The sequence below is a fragment of the Triplophysa dalaica genome, chromosome 22, assembly GCF_015846415.1.
Source record: "Triplophysa dalaica isolate WHDGS20190420 chromosome 22, ASM1584641v1, whole genome shotgun sequence".
Taxonomy (NCBI): Eukaryota; Metazoa; Chordata; class Actinopteri; order Cypriniformes; family Nemacheilidae; genus Triplophysa; species Triplophysa dalaica.
The window spans coordinates 14,274,165-14,295,524 of NC_079563.1; the positions used below are offsets into that span (position 1 = coordinate 14,274,165).

At 38.8% G+C, this 21,360-nt stretch overlaps 4 protein-coding genes and 1 long non-coding RNA gene across 5 annotated transcripts in view; 3 read left to right on the plus strand and 2 right to left on the minus strand.

The window, feature by feature from the left end:
- The first annotated feature begins 2,308 nt into the window (after nt 1-2,308).
- Nucleotides 2,309-8,530, plus strand: zbtb21 (zinc finger and BTB domain containing 21). The gene is made up of 2 exons (XM_056737308.1): nt 2,309-2,412; nt 3,346-8,530. The coding sequence occupies exon 2, from the start codon at nt 3,351-3,353 to the stop codon at nt 6,384-6,386; it is 3,036 nt and encodes a 1,011-aa protein (XP_056593286.1). The 5' UTR covers nt 2,309-2,412; nt 3,346-3,350; the 3' UTR covers nt 6,387-8,530.
- A 281-nt stretch (nt 8,531-8,811) lies between these two features.
- On the minus strand, nt 8,812-10,203 carry atg101 (autophagy related 101). The gene is made up of 3 exons (XM_056737312.1): nt 10,055-10,203; nt 9,578-9,835; nt 8,812-9,393 (listed from the first exon to the last, which is right to left on the minus strand). Exons 2-3 carry the CDS (start codon nt 9,827-9,829, stop codon nt 8,989-8,991), a joined length of 657 nt encoding a protein of 218 aa, XP_056593290.1. The 5' UTR covers nt 9,830-9,835; nt 10,055-10,203; the 3' UTR covers nt 8,812-8,988.
- A 134-nt stretch (nt 10,204-10,337) lies between these two features.
- Nucleotides 10,338-15,432, plus strand: rad51c (RAD51 paralog C). Its single transcript, XM_056737310.1, is given in 10 exon segments — nt 10,338-10,819; nt 10,917-10,978; nt 10,981-11,159; nt 11,343-11,500; nt 11,602-11,735; nt 11,821-11,952; nt 12,044-12,110; nt 12,196-12,256; nt 12,854-12,914; nt 13,575-15,432. Coding segments are annotated over 10 exon segments (1,059 nt in total). The 5' UTR covers nt 10,338-10,701; the 3' UTR covers nt 13,662-15,432.
- LOC130412162 (uncharacterized) lies at nt 11,006-12,910 on the minus strand. Its single transcript, XR_008905162.1, has 3 exons — nt 12,340-12,910; nt 12,186-12,249; nt 11,006-11,134 (listed from the first exon to the last, which is right to left on the minus strand). It is a non-coding gene; the product is annotated as an uncharacterized LOC130412162 (long non-coding RNA).
- A 1,015-nt stretch (nt 15,433-16,447) lies between the features above and the next one.
- ppm1e (protein phosphatase, Mg2+/Mn2+ dependent, 1E) overlaps nt 16,448-21,360 on the plus strand; it is a 39,468-nt gene continuing 34,555 nt past the window's right edge. The window contains exon 1 of the mRNA XM_056737309.1: nt 16,448-17,161. Within this exon, the coding sequence (XP_056593287.1) occupies nt 16,980-17,161 (182 nt within the window). The 5' untranslated portion in view covers nt 16,448-16,979. The remainder of the gene's footprint in view (nt 17,162-21,360) is intronic.

A 21,360-nucleotide genomic window follows, 5' to 3' on the forward strand; every position in this document is an offset into this window, starting at 1 on the left:
AACGCCCATCTACTTGTGTGCATGTTTGTGCACATGTGTGTGTATATTTAACCATTTGGATTAAGGCTAAGCCAAAAAAATACACTGTAACAACTGAAGAATTTAATAGCACATATATGTAAGATATAATATGATTTGATCTAGGTTGTTAATTTACAATGCATTAGCATATATCAGATTTGAGAAGGAAATATTTCATTTTTTTCAAAAAGGTACAATGTCACGTTTTAAATGTGAATTTCTAAACGTTTTTTGATCTTATTTCTTGTCAGCTATTTTATTGAAGCTAATAAGGTTTATTTTAAATAATGTTGAGTATAGTCCCTAATGACACTCCTTCATGCTTTCAACATTGTTGTCATGGCACCTATAACATCCCATCGCAACTGAAGTAAGACATAAGTGTGTTGTGACTGAACCAACCCTATTATAATTATATGTGACTTTTAAGATACATGTTGTTTTTTTCAACCATGCTGTGAGAACATACAATGAGCCAGACACAGAACAAGACACACATAGACGGATCCTCACATATACAGACAACAGATCTGCAGCCAGTATGGCATTCGAGTAAATCAAGAATCTTATTAATATGGTGTGAAAATAGTCTAATTAAAGAATCTCATCGAATGTGCTCACTGAATGACTAATATGTTCTCATACAAGGAAAACAAGACCACACACTGAACAGTGTGCATCAGATAAACGTCTGAGAGCATAAATTCACACATTTAGTCGCCTGTTGGGAGCATTATCTTAATAATAACAATGCAACTAAGGAAATAACTTACAGACTGCCTTTATTCTACTTAAAGGGTGCTTTTCAAAGCTTTAAAGTAATTTTTGATGCAGGGAATAGTGCACTTCAGACATTGTAGAAACTATGAAAAGTAAGTTATTCATCCGTTAATACAAATGACAGTCTTAAACTGGTAGACAAGGCATCGTAACCATTTTAACAGAGATAGAACTAATTAGGTACACAGGAACAAATTAGTGTTTTATATAGGAAGCCACTGTATAAAATAGATGAAGTTGAAAGTAACACTAAGGTCATGATATTTGCAACGCAAACCTCAAAACCACAGGGATATCAGTCTTAAAACCTGCCTCCTGTAGTTTCACTTTTGCATGAGTTGGCTTGTGTACACACAATTTATGTTCTCCCATAGGAAAATATAATGAGTGCAATTTTCCATCTGTGACAAACCTTATTAATCATGACACTATGATTAGTTTCAATGGGGGAAGAATGTGAATCTTCAAGAATTAAATGAAATTATTATTAGTTATGGACTTGATGACGGTCACTTGCAGAACGTTCTAGTACAGGAACAACAACACTCGCTGATGAATGCCTTAATGCAATCATTTTAACCTTTATTTTACAACAGTACAGGTGTGTGTTTAGAATGGTCCTAATTTGTTGATCCTATATATCATATATACATCTACCTGAATACATTTTTGACCCTGGATCACAAAACCAGTCTTAAGTAGCACGGGAACATTTGTAGTAAAAATAAATTAATAAATGTGTGGGTCAAAATGATGCCAAAAATCATTAGGATATTAAGTAAAGATCATGTTGCAGGAAAATATTTTGTAAATTTCATACCTTAAATATGTAAAACTTTATTTTTGTGAGTGGATGGCCTGGCACAGCGTCCCTGATTAACAATTTCAAAGGTAATTTCCACATTATTTCGATTTTTTCGCATTTTTTAAACAGTTGTATCTCAGATATTGTCCTATTCTAATAACTTATACATCAATAGACAGCTTATTTATTCAGCTTTCAGTTGATGTAAAAACCTCATTTTCGAAAAATTGACCCATAAGACGGGTTATGTTGTCCAGGGTCACATTGGTTGATTATATATTATATATATATACAGTACATACGTGTATGTATGTGAACCTATAGATTTAGTTGTGATGCACTAAACATTTTTGCTACAAAGCTTCAGTTAATGTGTTAAAAATTATAATTCACTGTATGCATGGCAGGGTTGTAAAATAGCTGTCGTGGAATTACATTATACCTATCTGTACAATTTCCAGATATTATTGCAAATATTTTTGAAAAATTCGAAACTGTATATATGTTTAAGAAGAACTTATAATCTCCTGTCTCTTTAATAAGTCCGTGTGTACGTGCCAACTTATTTCAACCGTTTAAAACAGTCCGTCATCCTCCGCTCATTTCCTCCGTTAACGCCCACAGCACACGGAGCGGCCAATCGGAGCGCGGCACACGTGACGAGCGCTCCTTGCGATGACCTCATCCCTAGAGTGGGATGACGTCAAATACAAGATGGATGGAATCACGACTGCCTCACGCTCAACGCAACTCTGAAACAAAGTCCCGTATCGGAGCTTCGCGGCGTCCAAAGCAAACAAACTAGGGTGAGTTCAAATCCTGGACAACTTTATTTCGACGTCTAATTGAAATAGTCGAGTGTTGTTTCGCTTAAATCCGTCTTTCCTGACGTAACGCTGAGAAGGATTTTCTCCCTCTCTCACCTGACATAAGCAGCCTGTTGTGCAGAATGCGGCGTCTGCGCAGATGGTGACGGCGGAGGGGCGCGCGCGCGCAGACGCGTGTTCGTTTCCTATGTTAAGCCAGTAGAGCAAAAAACGCAACCAGTTGCCTTTGTCATGTGTTTCGTAGAGTTTGGCAAAGATAAATCAACAAATGTTTTTTTTTTAATCTGAGAATAGAAGGAATGGGTTAGTTAGCGAAGTACCTACTCCTTTGAACATAAGTGTGAAGATAAACAGACTTGTTTATTTTATTCATGAGCGAATAGTCTTTCTAGTCAGTGTAACCAACTGTAACAAACGTTAGACATGATGTAATCAGGGGTCGTTTTGCGCATGTGCAGACACTGGAAACTGGCCTGTATGTTTTAATAACTTTATTTTTTTCATAATATAGAAACAGTCAATAGTTGTATTATACAATGCATACAAATGTTGCAAATATTTTAGATTTAAATTGACAACTGTCTGTATAGTTTTAATCAGTATATTTATATACAGATATCTTGCTTTTGTACGGTCTAGATTTTCTGTTGACTAATGTGGTGTTAATTGTGTGATTACTTAAACGTGTTAATATGCAGATGGTCTGACATAACATATTTTTATATTATTCGTATTCATAATGTAAAATAGCATAAGATAGATTTATCTTTTTTGTCATGTTTTTTTCCTCAATTTTTGCTGTCACACACACCATTGGACACATTTACGGTATATTGCACAATGTATCTTATCCGTAATATGTGAATTTGCAATATAACTTTTTAATATAACTTTTTTACTCCCCATTCACAGCCAAAATGGAGAGCCTGGTGCACTACTGTAACCCTGCCCATGGTATTTCCCTGCTGAGTGCACTAAACGAGCAGAGGTTAAAGGGCCAGCTCTGCGATGTTGTCTTGTTAGTGGGTGATCAACAGTACCAGGCACATAAAAGCGTTCTCGCATCCTGCAGTGAGTATTTCCAGTCTGTGTTCTCCAGAAGGGACTCCGAGAACCAATCTATCATTCAACTTGACTTCTGTGAGTCTGATGCGTTCGAGATTGTGCTTAACTATATATACTCATCATCTCTGTTCGTGGAGAAATGCAGCCTAGCCCCCATACAAGAGCTGGGGTATAGTCTTGGCATTCCCTTTCTAACCAAAATCATGTCTGCGAGACCTCAGGCATCATACTGCGTGTCAAGAAAAAGGATGTCGCTCACAGAGGAGGAGGACAGCGCTTATCAAAAGAGAAGTGTTATTGTGCACAAAGGTCAGAGTGATGAGCCTGCAATAGATGTTGTTCCAAGGAGAAGTTTGAGTGTTCAGGGAAAACCATGTAAGCGGACCTCATCCATCGCAGGGCAGCTCTCGCTAGCACGTGAATTCAGTGATCAGAGCCACTCTTCAGGACACGGAAGATCAAATGAAAAAGAAAACAGCTCCTCCATTAGCAAAACATCTAACGCATCTACTGGTGATTGCAGGTCCATCATCTCCTCCCCGACATCCATACTGAGGCGTCGAACAGAATATCGTCCAACATCAATAAGGCCACAGTTAACATCCTCTGTATCGTTCAGCGAGTCTGTGCAGCATACAGGCCTACAGTCAGACCAAACCGAAGACTCCGCAGAAGAAAGAATGGAGACATCGCGTGATTCCAGACCAGCAGGAGAGCATCCACGCAACCAAACCATAGACCGGAGTGGACCGCTCATTAAAAGTCTGCTACGCAGATCATTGTCAATGGATAGTCCTGTTCCTGTTTTCTCTCCTGCCCTGGAGCTGAAAGACTCTCAAAGCCGAGAACAATCTGTTGTACGGTTAATTTCTCCAACAGGTAGGTCTGCATCGCCTGAAAGTGAAGACCGGGTGTTTAAAGATATGCCTCTCATTTTCAGGTCAAGAGAACGAAGTATGTGCGAGACTGAGGGAACTCAGACGGCTCATTTCAGAATTAAAGCAGAACCCAGCAGTCCCCTCGCAGATCCTTCTGAAATCGTTCGCATTACCGTCGGAGATAACCTGCCGGTCAATTTTAAAGACTTTCAAGCCAACTACGATGAAGGCCCCAGAGGATATTTCACCCCCTCGATGAAGAGGAAGAATAAGCTGGATGGGAGTTATTTGCCCTTCAAGAGAACCAGACCTGTCAGTGAACATCACCTCTCGCATCAGGACAGTACTTTCGGTGAGGTACCTTACAATTCTAATGTTGACAATAATAATGAGGAGCCCGGTGAGCTTAGGGCCAACAAAATGTTTAAATGCTGGAACTGCCTGAAGGTTTTCAGGTCGAACGCAGGTCTTTATCGTCACGTCAACATGTATCACAACCCCGAGAAGCCATACGCTTGTGACATCTGCCACAAGCGCTTCCACACCAACTTCAAAGTCTGGACCCACTGCCAAACTCAGCATGGCGTGGTGCAGAATCCCGCACCCTCCTCCAGTTCCTATTCGGTCCTCGATGAGAAATTTCAGAGGAAGCTAATCGACATTGTGAGAGAACGCGAGATCAAAAAGGCTCTGATTATGAAGCTCAGGAGATCAAAGCAAGGCCTGCAGTCACAAACCTTCGGCAGGAAAACCAGAAGATCCAGGTCGTACGGATGCCCCTTCTGTGGCAAAATGTTCTATTTCCAGTCACATCTAAAACTGCACATGAAGGGTCACGCCGCTGAGCCCGGTGACCTCGACAATGATCCTGAAAGAGACCTTCAGTACAAACAGCAGCAGCTAACACATCTCAAAGAGAACCAAGAGCGAGACATCTTTTGCTGCCGGCTGTGCAATGAGAAGCTGCCCTCTCTTTTAGAACTAGAAGACCATGAGAGAGCGTGCCGATATGCTACCGTATGCCCGTACTGCGGTCTACGATTCTCCAACACAGCTGTCAAGAAAGACCATGAAGCTCACTGCAAGTACAAAAAGCTCACTTGCCTTGAATGCATGCGGACATTTAAGTCCTCTTTTAGTATATGGCGCCATCAGGTGGAGGTTCACAACCACAATATGATGACCGTCAAAGAACAGCTGACCCTCGGTCTCCAGGATACCAATCACGGCGAGGAATCGGACGCTCTCGGAGTTCCACCTTCTCAGGAGTCGATGGACGATAACAAAGAGGACGTCGTATACAGCGACTCATCGGTTCCACCCATGTTCGATTCTGAAGATTCATCATCTTACGTCCCAGAGGATCTAAGTTCCGGTCACGGGGAGCTGAGGGTAAAAGAGGAACCTCAGGAGGAACCAGTATCAGCCAAGGACAATGCGAGCGCAAGCTCGATTGGATCTGAGGAGCATGGCGTGTGGCCTTGCGAAAAGTGTGGGAAGCTCTTCAGCGCCCACAAAGACCTGGAGCGACATCAGGAACTGCTCTGTCACATCAAACCTTTTATCTGTCACATATGTCACAAAGCTTTCAGGACCAACTTCCGCCTCTGGAGTCACTATCAGTCTCACATGTCCACATCGGATGGAATGAGAGAGATCGACAGAGTTCCGTCGTCTCCGTCCCCTTCTCCGCCTCTCACAATCGCTTTACCAGATCCGCCGAGTTCTCAAGAACCTCCGCTCAGTGTGAGGCAGTCAGAAGCAGAGGTCCCATCAGCCAAACTCAAAAGGCCAGAGCAGGACGACAGGACCGGTGAGGATGAACTTGGAGAACATTCGCACGCCAAGTCAAGCAGCACAGCTATAACCCCTCAGGAATCCGACACGCTATTTTATCACGCCCCAACTCTCTCAGCACTTACCTTTAAAAGGCAGTACATGTGTAAATTCTGTCACAGGACATTTAAGACAGCGTTTAGTCTGTGGAGTCACGAACAGAGCCATACGTAAGTGCGGGGATCGCACAGTTGCACATTGCGTCTCAGTTGTAGCCCTAACCATTGGAGAAACTTTGTTCTCCTTAAATTTATCTCATGATTCACATTGGGACACATGCAGCCTTATCGCTCAAAAGTGATTTTATGGTTGGTCAAACCCAGGGATTTATTAATAACATTTAATCATATTCCATATTTCAGTATTAAGACTGTCAGAGTTGCTTAAAATATTTTTTTTGTTTTCTTAAGCATTTACCAGTGTTTATTTATTCTTAATGCGATTATGTTTGCTTCTCTGGCTCCAACGATCAAGAAAGACTGTAAAGTGAAACTGTCAACTTAAGAACTCTTCTTTATGATTTGTCTTTCAAATTGTTGCAAACACAAAAACATTTGTACGATTACTCTTTAAAGAAGACGTACCAGTCTTAACCTCTCGTTTTAGTGGCCTTTTTTTGCTGTTATTTAGCACTTTCAAGCAATTCCAAAAAATCATCGATCTCTATCGAAAGCACATGGTGCAGAAACGTTTTAAATCTACCCATAATACCATTAGCACCACAGCTTGACCAATCATCTCTTAGCCATGATCTTTGCTTAACCAATCACAGACTTTTGATTATTGAAATGTTTCTTACTAAAAAAAAATGGGTTTTATTTTTATTACCGTATGGGGCAGAAGATCAGATTTTAAACTTGTTCAGCCTTATGTAAGTTAAATATAAGCAGGTATTTGGGAATAAAACTATTAAAAGTATTGTTACATGCCCTATCCTTACCTACTTTGAATCTTGATCATTGATCATTGGTGAGAATGAATAATAAAATGACTGCACAGAAGGTTTTAATATGAAAGTGAAAACTTGATGTAAATTTGTGTTTGAATCATATAAAAGGTTAATATACAAGCAGACAAATATGCCAGACATCAAACAAATATATGAGAAACTTTGAACACAGGTGTATAAATATGTTTATTTAATTTCCGCATTGCTTTAGTTGTATTTTAAAAGTATTCTGTTAATGTGTTTATTGATAGTTAAGTAAACTCTCATGGTATTTTCATTTAGAGATTGTGCATACTATTCTGTGATTGTATTGAAGAAATAGAAGGCTTTATATGTACAAATAGCAGGTTTGGATTGATGTTCTATAAGCGGTTAGTGTGTGCCTGCAACGTGGATCTTCTAATATTTTTGTTGTACAGGATATGCAGTATATGTGGGAATGAATTCTCATAAATGTGTATAAGAGAAAAGTAGAAATAGATTTGTATGAGCCTTAGGTTTTTCACACTGTATCGGTACTGTATCAGTACATTGTGAGCTCTACCGTGGTATGAGCACAACTTACCAGAACTCAGTACTCAGTGATTATTGAAGTCTTGATGCAATGATGTTGAGTGGTTGGACATTCCCTGTTCCGTGACCTTTTATTGTGACATTATCGCTCAGAAAAGACCTTTGTTCGAATTGTTAAAGCACAAAGCAGTAGTCTTATTTCTTGATATTTTCTTGTATTTAGCAAGTGTTAAAAATGCTAAGAAATCAGAAAGTCTGCCTCTCTTATGTTAGGGGATGTTTGGTTTAGCAAGCTTGTGGCCTTTGTTAAGCACAAAAACATAACAGAATATATTGCTTTTCTTTGCATTTTCTATGAGCTACTATCATGTTATCTATATTTTGATTTATAAAAATATAATACATTCCTTTGTTCCCCCACTTCCCATAAGGACTCAACCAGTTTTATTAGTTCTCAGATTAGCAATGCCTGATTCAGTTTGCATTTACACTTCACCCCAGTATTACATGACACCCAATATCAACTTTTTGTTAATGGTTTGATGTAAATCATATTTATCAGATTAATATGGTTCTTTGAAAAATTGTATGACAGTGAATGAACAGTAATAAAAAAACACATTGTGCTCTTTAAAACGCATTTTGTTTGTCTTTGTAAATGTTTTCTGTTTTACAAAAATAACTCTTATTGGTATTCATGTGGTATCACTGCAATAACAAATATTTTTAAGCACTTGAATTGTTCTAATGTGGCTTTAAAAACTGTATCAGTTTTTGTGTTAAAGCATTTTTCTACTATTATCTGTGCTTGCTTTCTAAAATAAATATCAATTTTGTGCTGTTTTTGTTTATTCTGCTTCTCGTTTGGAAATGTTGTAGTGTGACTAACTTTTGTCTATTTGGAGTGGTATGTTTTGTATTTTCCAAGAACTGCAAAGCTTTTGTAATTTAATTTATTTTATGCAATTACCTCTAACTAAATCATTTGAACACATTTAAAAGGACAGCCATCTCTTATATTTTAGTGTACATAATTAGATTTTATTAAAAAAAAAACAAGATGCATGAGATTTTTTATAGAATAATAAACTTGCTTAAATTACTGGACAAGATACTGGACACCATTAATATACAAGGGAAGTGTTGGAACAATTTAATCCTAACATGAATTAGGCAATAACTTAGCCAGAAGTAATAGAAACAAAATATGTATTCTGAATGATTCGCTGTGGTCACAGCAATGGTCATAAGACTGTGGTACATGTTCTTTTTACAAGATCACAAAGGTCCGAAAAGCATCATGCTGCAGCAGCTTTACAAAGCCAGAGTGTCTTTGATAAGTCTCCTCATGGTTGTGCTGACTGATGTGCCCATAGAGTCAGTGATCTGGAAGGTGATCTTGTACAGATAGGGCTGGACGTCTTTTAAACTGGTGTCAAACACGTTGTCGACCTCTGACTGTGTGGGCATCTTGGGAAGATACTCGTGACGGTTAATAACCTCCACGATGTTAATGACTTTCTCGCCGAGCTTTTCTCCAACTTTTTCCCTGCATATCTGCCGTTCCTGTTCGTTGGCCAGGTTCACTACGTTGACCTTGATGCTCCAGACCTCCCAGGGAATGCATTCGTCTGAAAATGGCCAGCGTGACTTCTTTTTCTGATAGAATTCCAGAGAGATCTGACCCATGCCATCATTTCCAGAATTGCCAAGGCCATCCTGGAGAATACAAATTACAATGGTTTCACTATTGTTTCCATTAAAACCAATGCGATTCCCAGTACGATCATTACAATATCTGTGACGGTTTGTGTTATTTTACTTTCTTGCACGTTAAAATAAAATAATACTATCATGGTATACGATATGGACATGTGTAACCTACTTGACTTTTAATCTTTACCTTAAACTCTGCCACTGCTTTCCTTATTACCCTGTCGAGCTCATCTGAAGACACCCGCACGAATGAGAAGTCAATAAAGTCGCAATCCACGTCTTGGGTTCCAACAGTGCCGATGGAGTATGTGCCTTCTTTCTTATAGTGAAATTTGCCCGTGCTGCGATGCAGGAGAATGGTGTGGAGTAGTGCCAGCATAGCCTCGTCCACCTGCCTGCCCTCCACCGACACCTCCAAGACTTCTGATCGACAGTTCATTCTGATCTATAAGGTTTAAAACAATGAAGAACTGAATATTATCCTCTGACGTTGACGTTCCCCAAATGTGAGTGAGTCAGACAGCTTGACACCCTTAGCTAACGTTATCCCTTTAAAAAGCGTCGTGCTGTTACAATATAGTTCAATCTTTAAGTTCAGTACAGACTGTACAAGCAAATATAATGTAATTTACGTCTCTAAACGGCGTTTATAACACATATTTACCTGAAGTATGAAATGTTATTGCGCATAGTTCTTTTCTTCTGAACGGGAGCTCTTGTTTTGTAAACACACGTCAAATATGTACAGGACGCGAAAAGGGACAAATCTGTTTTGGCATTTTTAATTTATTAATCACTGCCTGTAATATTCGCGTATTTATTTCAAAGAGACACGGACATGTACTATTTAACAAAATCAATAGTCCATTAGCGGGTTATTAACACTATAATTTTCTATTTAATGTAAGATACGTAATAATTTTGCTAGCGAAGTGGAAATGGCTTGACTTTTATTTTGAAAATATTTTCCGACGCAGTGTCCACACGCAATATGTCATTTCCGTAGATTTTCTTTAGAGAGAGCATCAAAAAAGGGTAAAACATGAATAAACAAACGCATCGTTTACCACTTATATGTTTTATTAATCACGACGAGGTAATCAATAGATAGAAAATGTTGCAAAATTAGATTCTGTGGAGTGAAATATATGACTGAGTCTGAGACTTTGATTGTGTTATCTCAATGAAGGACGATATTTGATTTGATCGGTCTACTTTTCTACACTGGAATAGTAGTCAAGTACTAATTTAAAACGTCATATCGTCCTATATTTTGTCATATTTAAAGACATAAACCTTTATAAATGAATAATGCAAAGGACTGTGCCAAGTCTTCCCCTGGCACCATCGGTGAAGGTAAAGCTACTCCATGCAGGTTTCCAGCTGGCCACAGACTTGACTGACATGTGTCCTCTTCAGCTGTGTAAAGGTACAAATACTACATATTTTCTTTTGAATTAGAAAGTGCCTATATGTGTTATATACTAAATTACAAATTTAATGAATAGAATACTATTTTTCAACAGCGGCGGCTATATCACATGAGGAGGCGGTGGAGGTTTTGCAGATGTTGCGCTGTGATACTCAGCCTCACCAGGAGAGGCAGCAACAGAAGGTATAACAGCCCTTGATCTTTTGCACAAGGAGCAGGCTCAGGGCAGCATTGTTACATTCTCCTCAAGGCTGGACGATGCCCTCGGAGGGGGTGTGCCTGTGGGAAAGACCACCGAGATCTGTGGAGCCCCTGGGATTGGAAAGACCCAACTTTGGTATAAGCAATTAATTTGAAAAAGGCCTGGTTAATTAAGTGCATTCAGAATTTCCTTTTTGACAGACAATCAGTATTTGACCATATGATTGTGATATAATTTACATTTTATTTGTGTTTGCATTGTTGGTGTATTATAGTTTCAAAAGTGGACTATGACATAGTTTTCCTTCTTATTTCTAAGCATGCAGTTGGCTGTGGACGTACAGATTCCAGTTTGTTTTGGAGGTCTGGGAGGAAAGGCTTTGTACATAGACACAGAGGGCAGTTTCGTAGTTCAGCGTGTAGCTGATATGGCAGAGGCAGCCGTAAAGCACTGCAGCTTGTTAGCGGAGGACACTGGTACAATTTTGATTGTTATACACCTATCAGCTCTATTATCACTCTCCTGTAAGTTCAATGTATTATTGACTGTTTCTTTTCATCTTTGCTTCTTCTCTTAGAACAGAAACAAGCTTTGGAGGAACTTACAGTTGAGAAAGTCCTTTCTAGTTTCTTTCTGGTCCGTTGCCATGACTATGTGGAACTATTAGCGGAGGTTTACCTCCTACCTGACTTCCTGGCTGAGCATCCTGAGGTAAACAGATTTCTGACATCGTATCTTAACACGGCTATGCTACTGATGCTAATAAATTATATGCAATTATATCATCCAATCGTAGGTACGATTAGTAATAATTGACAGCATTGCCTTCCCATTCCGCCATGACTTTGAGGATCTTTCTCAGAGAACCCGTCTCCTTAATGGTCTTGCCCAACAGCTCATCCAAATAGCGACACAACACAGTGTGGCGGTAGAGTAGAGTATGATTCAACCTAATTTTATCATTTACTATTAGACAAATTCATATAGTAAGGATACACCTTTTTTTTCTGTGGCCCTAGGTTGTGTTGTCCAATCAAATGACCACAAGACTTTTAAATGGCCAATCCAAGCTTGTTCCTTCATTAGGTAAGGCATGAGATACGAAAAATCTAAATGCAGATTTAACATCCAAATTAAATGATAAAATGTATATAACTTCACCTCATAACAGGTGAGAGCTGGGGCCATACCGCCACTCAGAGACTCATTCTGCACTGGGAGGGATCTAAAAGGTAAACAGATATAACCAGATCATGACGTGTCAATTTTTATATTCTGACGTGCAATTAATTTGGCATAAAGCCACTAAAATCACCTTCACGCATTACGAGCGATGTTTTTTTTTCAGTCCACCCAAGCTGACACAGCAAAATGTTCCTTTATAAAATAGCAGCCAACATCTGCGGTGTTCTCAGCCAAATGTGTCTTCTGGAGAGAGATTGAGAGTGTGTTGCATAAACTCTTTACCCTTCACCTCCGTGGGTGATTGAATGAATCACTTTAAACAAGTAGCTTGCTATGCCTTTTGTAGCCAGACCTTATTCACAATGCACCCTGCATACTTGCCTGTCTATTGCTCTTTAGCAGCGGGCAGTATGGAAGCAAAGAGGGTATTCATCATGCTCTGTTCACTTCCTCTCTCTTGCCATAAAATTGGAGGTCCTCCCACTGGTTGTAACGGTTCAGCTTCTCTGCTTGCGAATTGCAGCCCTTCTTTCTATTTTTAACAGGCAAGGTCGTAGAAAGAGAGAATGTGATTGTTTATTGTGGATTGAAACATAATTCATTTTATACAGTATGTCGTTCTCACATGTCCAATCTGTGCTCAGGCTAGCCTCCGTGTACAAGTCACCAAGTCAAATGGAAGCAACAATTCAATATCAGATCACGGTGAGTTTAAAGTTCTGTGTGTAATATTTTTGGAGGATATATTGACAGAAATGCAGTACTATATTCATAACTATGTGTTCAGTGGTGTATAAAGACCTTACATAATGAATTTTGTTTTTATTACCTAAGAATAAGCAATTTTATCCACATCCTTACATGGAATTCACTGTGTTGTTTCTACAGTAGCCCTAAACGGACAAACTGCTTGCGTTTTGTAAATACGTTATCTCCTTCTGCAAAGAACAGAAAACGTGACAACATCTTAGTTCTGTGACAGCTACAGTAGTGCTTCGAAAGGAGGGGTGGAGTGAGCCGTTGGTTGCAATTTGCAACCACATCACTAGATGGCGCTAAATTTAGACTAGAGTTTAAAATATTACGGTGGTTCCTAAGTAAAACTTCAAGATAGTTGGTAGATGTGACACCATGATATATTTCATCTAAAGCTACTTTTAACATTTTTGTAATTTTATACTATTTGTTTAAGCTCATTATTTGAGAAACGACATAGTCAACAAGTTTATTTGCCACATTGCAAGTCTGTTTACATGAACTTGATTTTCTAAATTATTTTTCAACTAGCCAAATACAAAGTAATAGTTTCATAAAAGCTCATCCTCGCATCTCTCTCTCTCTTTCTCTGTTTGTGACATCACACAGGTCCAGGGTTTCAGGGATGCCCAAGACGAACCCAGGCCCACTGTTGAATCATCTGCTGTCTCATCTCCGTCTGGAAACAGCAGTTAACGCCCTCGAAGGGAAGATCAGTCTTGAGGGAGTTTTGCTGAGCATTTCATTTTCATAAAACACAGGAAACAACTTCCAACTTCATAACTAGAAATACAGCAAAAGTGTAGTTTTTTTTATATAAATGAAAAGCCTATAATGGTCGATTGTCTAATTTATTAGTAGAATAAAATTGTGTATAATAAATGTTGACTCTTAGTTAATTATGTGGCGTTCAGTACTTGTTTTTTATGTTGTAATCCATTAAAGAACCCATAAAAGTGCCACAGTTTGCCGGAACAAATTCAGTTCAACTTGAGAGTGTTTTTTGAAAGCTCTTAGGCATCGAAAATACTACACTGCTGATTATATAAGTAGACTTCCCACAAGATCAGACATGGTTATTGTTCAGAGGGAATTAAATAAAAGACGCAAAACCATTCCAAAGTGGCCAAAGCTTTCCATCATAACGTAAATAACGTATATTTCTCAAATTATCTGGAGCTGTTCCTGACTTTTCAGTCACTTAACCTGACTTATCTACAGTGCTGTATGTAATTTATGCAAAATAGTTTTTGTGGAACTCTGAATGTTGATGATTAGTCACACTAATTGACAGTCCGCAGTCGTTTATCGCGTCACTTAAATTGCACGGGCAAAACTTCAAGCCATAATTTCTAATGAACTTAATTTGTAACGTTGAATTGAAACGTGGTGCGTTGCATTGTGTAGATCAAATCCGAATGACTTTTCTACCTTACTTGTTCCATGAGTGATGGTATGAAGATAAAGAGTTTACTGCTCGCCATTACCTCTAAGTAACATTAATAATTTAGCTGGGGTTTGTGCCTGTGCAATATCAATATATCATTCCAGTTTCGGATCACGCGCAGTGTGTGTGCATAAAGGAGAGAAGGGTTCATCTCTTTAATTGAATTATACACTAGAAAGCCACCAATACATCAACATTGATAAAATATGAGCACTTCACCCTATTTCTTGGGATGACAATGGATGGTTTAGACAACTAGCAGAACAATTGATTGACTTGCCTATGTTTAGGCAGAAGGGGACACTGTGCTCTTGATGGTTTTAACCCCAATGTTAGACACTGCATAGATCCTGAAAGATTTTGGAATAATATGATAATTTTCGTCATTTGTCAGAGCTGGTATAGTGTGTCCTTGATAACATGCACTTGGCCTAAGATTCCACAGTTAGTGAGAGCACCTTGGATATTTCTACATATCTCAGCCCCTTGGCAGGACTTGATGTTCATAATTGTCAATGCATCAGACATCTTTACTTTTAGGCTCTATTACTTTAGATACATTTTGAAAGAATAGGACAGGCTGGCAGTAATACGTGAAAACCCAATTCTGAAAAGGTTACACACTGAATTTTATTAGGTGTCAAGATGGAACCGGTTGGATATATTTGACTTGTTGCCATTTCAGAGTGAGTTATAAAGACAAGGTCATATTTTCCCAAAACTAAGGTTGCTATTTTAAGTTAGAGATCTTGTCATATGCACAATACAATGAAATTCTTACTTTGTAAGAATGTAATTTTTACTCCTTACAAGAAAAACAGGGTGGGATGGGAACAAACAAACACCAATATGATTATAAAGAGAACCCGTATAAAACTATGAAACAATTGACAACAATAAGTATACTATTGTGAAAAGACTAATCACGATTAATCGCATCCACAATAAAAGTTTGTGTTTACATCATATATGTCTATATACTGTGCATATTAATGTTGTATTTATAAATACAAACACATACACATGTATTTATTTATATTTACCAATAATGGAAATTATATATAAATGTTTATTCATTTTTATTTTTTTCTTAAATATGTGCACAGATGTGTGTGTTAATAAATAAATATTATGCACAGTACACAGATATATATCATGTAAACACAAACTTTTATTCTGTATGCGACTAATCTCGATTAATCTTTTGACAGCCCTAAAATGTACTATTTATTTAAATTGCAACGAAAGTGACAGTAAAAGTGTAAAAATAAATTCTCGTGTACAATGAAGTGTTGAATTGTCCATGATTGTCGATCTATTGTAAGAGGTGTGTGTATAATTGTATGATTCCTTCAAGTTCAGAGTGCCATTGTATAGGCTGATTTATCCTGCGGATTCAGGTGATACTATATATGTTACATTTGTAGCCTATAATTGTAAACACCGTCCTGGTTATTACCTGGGAGTGGAAGAGTTAATTTCCAGCGATGATGTGAAATCTACAACAGTTGTTATTTTTAGCTTAAGCTCTGATGTCCTATATACACGTTTGTTATCACCGCATCACTTAGCTCATTTTCCACTCATAACATTCTCTCCGAAGAGCTGTTTGACTGAAGTGAATTAAATGCTGAATGTAATGTAATAAAAGCCTGATATAATTATTCCGTGCTGCGTATGAATCTCCTAATAGATCAATACCGTTAGTATATAAGTTACAGTTCGGTCGCATTAACAATACCCCCCCGATGCCTTCATTAAAGCTTAGAAATCTCTTGTGTGTAGTGTCAAAATAAAGCACAAAAATAGGAAACATATTTTTTTAAATCAATATAAACGGATGTTTTTTATTGTGCCTTTTATGCAAGAACCTGATCTCAACGTAGACAAACAGCAAACCCAGCACTAAAGTGCAGGCTGGTTACATCACAGGCTTTTGTGCTCTATTTACGACATTCTTTACGGAACTGCGTCTCAAGTTATGTGCACCAAAATCGGTATTCTTAAACTATCATCGTTTAAATATCACGTGTGCTTTTACACCACAGTGGAACTTCGTTTTTGTTGCCTTCTTTACTTTCCTGCATTCTTTCACTATAATAATATTAAATACATAGAAAGATGTGCAAAGGAAATAGATTTATTAAAACACGTAACAGACGTTTAGGATCTGTGCGGTGACGGCCGCTAGGGGTCGTGGCATTTATCTTGGTAGCATGTCTGGATTCAGATCGAGCCGTACCGGTGTAATAAAATAGCAAATATTCAATGCCTTTGACATTTTAACTTCATTTTAATGTAGTCGATTGCAAGTGTACTAAATGTTTTACTCTAATCATAATTTCATCATCTGATAAAAAGGACTTCGCATCAACCCCTTCAGTTATCCTTCCTATCCCGCCCCTTACTGACGTCACGCCTGGCTGTTTTGCGAGTGCGTCTCCGTTCACGCGCGCACGCCCTCCCCAACTCGCGCGACCGGAGAGTCGCTCTAGCTCATGCTTCAAAGTAGTGTAGACTTCTTGCCAGGCTCCAGCTGTCTCCGGTCTCTCCAGGAATGAGAAGCGATGGCCGGCTCTGCCAACGAGGACAAAACCTTCAAGAGGTTCCTGGAGCTCTTCCTGCGGGAGATGAGGCCACCTCTCCAGGAGGACGTACCTGTACCTATGCGCCCCTTGACGGACCTCATCTCGGAAGACGAGGTGGAAGGGGAATGCCTCGACCTGTGTCTCCAGCACCTGTGTAAATAGTTAAGTACCGCTGCGATCAAGCACTTTATATGAGACACATTTATGTTATGCCGTGCAAATGCTGCTTTATTACGTGTTATTGTAAGCCTTGGAGAGCTCCGTCATTTAAATATAAACAAAGTGGGCTAAGGACGCAAACACATTATTTGGTTATCGGACCGCGTTCAACTCGGAGAATTGCCTGATAGTAAACGCAACAACAGGGGATGCACAATTTTTTACGCTTATTTATTTTGTATGGCAATTAAGCACGTATTACTTAATGTTTCGTTCAGTTAACATGGATAAAGTTTGCGCCTTCGGTATTTTTGACAGGTAATGTGTAAGTTATCTTGTGTACTACTAGATCACTTGATACATGTGCTGCTTGTAACGTCAGTGTTCACGGCTACAGGTGTGCTAAAATAAAGATGATGGTGACGAAATTTAAAAACTAACGGGACAACTATAAAAACATCATCATATATATTTGAATGCATTCATGCGAGCGGATTTCTTTTATAAGACTACACCCTCCGTTCTCCAAAAGCCCCTTTTGCCCCTCACTCCTTCCTCTCTGCTCATTTTTTGTCTGAGGGTTGAACGAGGACCCCGTATTGCGTAGCGTTACGTCACAATCATTTTCACGCAATAATCCGTCATTCGAACAAACGTGAACGTTATGCATGCAGCTGTCACGACTGACCGTATGCCGTGCATCCTGCACCATCTTTATCATCTTAGCGAGCGTAAAGCCTTGGGGTTTGTCGACAAGTGCGGTTTAATTGAGCGAGATTACTTTTGCTTTCATGCGTGTTTGTAGCAAGACACGGTTACCTTTTTATCTCAAGATGTCGGCAGCTGTGTGCTTCGTCGCTATATGCCGCGACATACCTGTTCAGGACATCGTCTGTATTCAGTCTTGAACATTCTACACATTCAGCGAGCGGCGTGATATCGCGATGTTTGACATTCTGGGCGAGATCTGTGGGAAGGGGTTACGTTTGTTCAAGTACGTCAGCGGCTTGCTAAAAATAGGTCATTCAAGCCCAGCAGAAGAACCTTTATGGGCATGAAATATTCGTGCGCATCTTCTGGATCTGCGTTAATGTGTATTTAAATGGCCAGATAGTTTTCTGAATTCTGTAAACTGTTTTGCTGATTGACTGTTTTATATTATTTAATCTATCAGATTGGTCGTAATGAAGTATATTTTGCAGTGCATAAATGCAGTAGCATTATTTTAGTATCTTAGACAATAAGCCACGACCACTGTACTCATAATTAGATGAATTCATTGTGAGTTTTATATTAAATATGCAATAATCATCCACGTTTTCTTAGTTTTAATGGTATACAGTGTATTTTACCCAACCTCTGCTGATCTACATGCTTTACAGACATTTTGATCCGTATGGTGTTTGCATCCAACCAATTTGGACCTCCACAAAGAGGTTATTGTTTTCTGTGTTTGAATTTCATTCAAATGTCATCAGCAGGTTGCCCTGCTGAGAACACACACACACACACACACACACAAACATGTGGACACACAAGCATGTCTGGTTTATTATCCCCGTGGGGATAGTCCATAGGAGTAATGTTTTTTATACTTGTATATTTATCCCCTAACCCAACGTCTAAACCTAAATATTGTAGAAAACTTTTTACAATTTTAAGTTTTAAAAAAATATTTAGTTGAACATGTCCACACACTCACAAATACACACAGGCTCTTTCTGTTGAATTACTGAGGTATTAAAATAAAATCTGTTTCTGTACACAATGCTCCGTGCACCCAATATATGTGAAGACTGTAGGTTATTGACCTCGACTAATATCTGTCCTGGAGAAGAGTGTTAAATGGTTCTTTCACTTTAGACTGATGCATGTTTACCGTTTGTCTGACAGTGTACTAAAGTGAATGACCTTTGCATGGTATATATTGATTAAACCCTATGGCACTTGAAGGCGCAATTATTTTGCAGTCCATCTACAATCAGAGTCTGTCTGTGCATTCATTTAGAATAGGAACATTGAGTGGAAATGAATTTCAGACTCACATCTTCGACAACAGACATGGATTTAATTGCAGTCACGTTTTAATTCATCTTCGCTCTTAACGTAAGCTCTCTTACTTCCGCTGGCTGCACCGTGATTCAGCTGAACGTGTGATTATTTTGTCTCTGGGTTGAACATCTAATAATAGTCCTGGGAGAAAAGTGGAGATCCCCTTCGTTCTGGTGTGCGGAACGGGTGGCTGTGTGTGGATGTGTGGAATAAAAAGAGGTAAAAGGGGAAGAACGGTAGGGGGAGGATGGTGACGGCACAGCGAATCAGAATATATTATAAATTCAGCCCCATGTTGATCGGATGATGGTGGCAACCCACCGGTGGCGTGAGTCATTCGACCGGGGAGCAATTCAGGGTACCATTTAATAAGGGTCAATCAATAGAGAAGTGGTGAGTCAGACCTCCACACGTATGAGAATGTCAGCAAAGCATAATTTACAGTAATACAGTGTATCGGCCAATGAGCTGGTGAGGCATTAAATTCAATGTGGTTTAACTATGGAAGATTTATCGTGACATTAGAAAGCGGTGGTTTGTCCTCGCTTCTTAATGGTCTCGTTTAAACGGGTTGCTCAGCCATAAATGAAAATCTTTCATTATGTACTCACACCTCATGTCATTCCGAACCTGTATGACTTTCTTTCGTCTACAGAACAGAAAAGTAGATATTTTTAAGAATATTGATAACCAAACAACATTGCATCCTATTGACAGCCATTGAAAGAACACAAAACCACAAAGACATTTCTCAACATATCTTCTTTAGTGTTTCACAGGAATCACACTTTTGATTGACGTGAAAGTGAACAAATTAGTTTTTATGAATTAGTTTTAATGTCATTTTTTTCCAATAGTGGAAACTAGATAATATTAGGGCTTTCTTTTTAAATTGGATTTCAATTTTTATGTGTGTATATTTTTGTTTGCCAGACTCCAAAAGTACCTAACAGTTCTCCATCTGTTATGTTCATTATACTGTGATGCCAGATTTCACTGCACGCATGTAACACTCTCTGTATCAGAAGTTTAGTGATAAATAAAAACTCAAGGCAAACAGGATTATTTTATTCAGATATCCACTATGATGTTTGATCAGCATTTAAAACATTATAATTGTATATTTTCTATCTCTCTGCCATTTTAATCCACTGAAGAAATGCGTCAAATCACGTATTTAAAATAACTGATTGAATTATTGCAATTCAAGTGGAACAGGAATATCCATTCTATTTTGGTTGACATTAAGCCAGCAGTGATGTTATCTGGCTCAGTTTGCTGTGGCTGTTGTTCACTGTTATACGGGGATGTGTGTTGGATATCAAGGCTAAAAATGGAGGTTGGGAGGGAGGTTGTTTCCTCCTCCTGTGGTGAGCGGGCCCTCCGAGCCCACGGGGAGTCCTGATAGACATTAATGGATAGAATAACGCTCTCTTTAAGCTCATTAAACCTCCGTCTCTCGCAGCTGTAAAACACACACATACAGAGATGCACAAACTACACAAAACACACACACACGCGCGAGTGCCCACACACAAAGACATGTAACACATCAACACACACACAAAGCTCAAGGGAGCGCCTGTGGTAAGAAACACACTACAGCACACAGCTGTGTTAGAGAATCAGTGATGGAGGAAATATCTGTCGCAGAGAAAAGATTTGCATTTTGTAACGTCATATCCCTCTGCTTCCCGTGTGTGATAGTGGGAATTTCTCTTGACAGCGATTGGAGACCGCTTCTGGGTTTACAATTGGATTTCTGGATGGTGTAAGGTCATGTTCCTTTGCCTTTGGTGTCATGGGGTGCCCTGAATTGACATGAAATAACAGTATATTATAAGTATACACCGAAATATTATAATATAGGATTTGTAATATACTAATAAAAGCGTTTTTTCCTACATGAAATACTAGTGCATCTTGTAAATTCGACATGAAATGGCATTGGGGATGTAAGTGTGACACAAAAAAGGGAAAACATGTGGTTCTGAATTTTGCTGAGTGAAAATTGATGACTGAAACATTGAGGCTGAAGGTCAAATTCACCCTCAAGCACTTTTTAAAAACCTGTTGTGTACCTGTTGTGAATGTCTGTACCCAGAGCCACTCCAAATGTGAGCCGCTTTACATAAAGAAACACTTCACA

Excerpts from the sequence above, each read along its gene's own strand:
- atg101 (XM_056737312.1), bottom strand. The coding sequence starts at position 9,829 with ATGAACTGTCGATCAGAAGTCTTGGAGGTGTCGGTGGAGGGCAGGCAG. Across the intron at positions 9,394-9,577 it reads AAGCAGTGGCAGAGTTTAAG|GATGGCCTTGGCAATTCTGG; the intron begins GTAAAGATTAAA and ends TGTATTCTCCAG.
- zbtb21 (XM_056737308.1), top strand. The coding sequence starts at position 3,351 with ATGGAGAGCCTGGTGCACTACTGTAACCCTGCCCATGGTATTTCCCTG.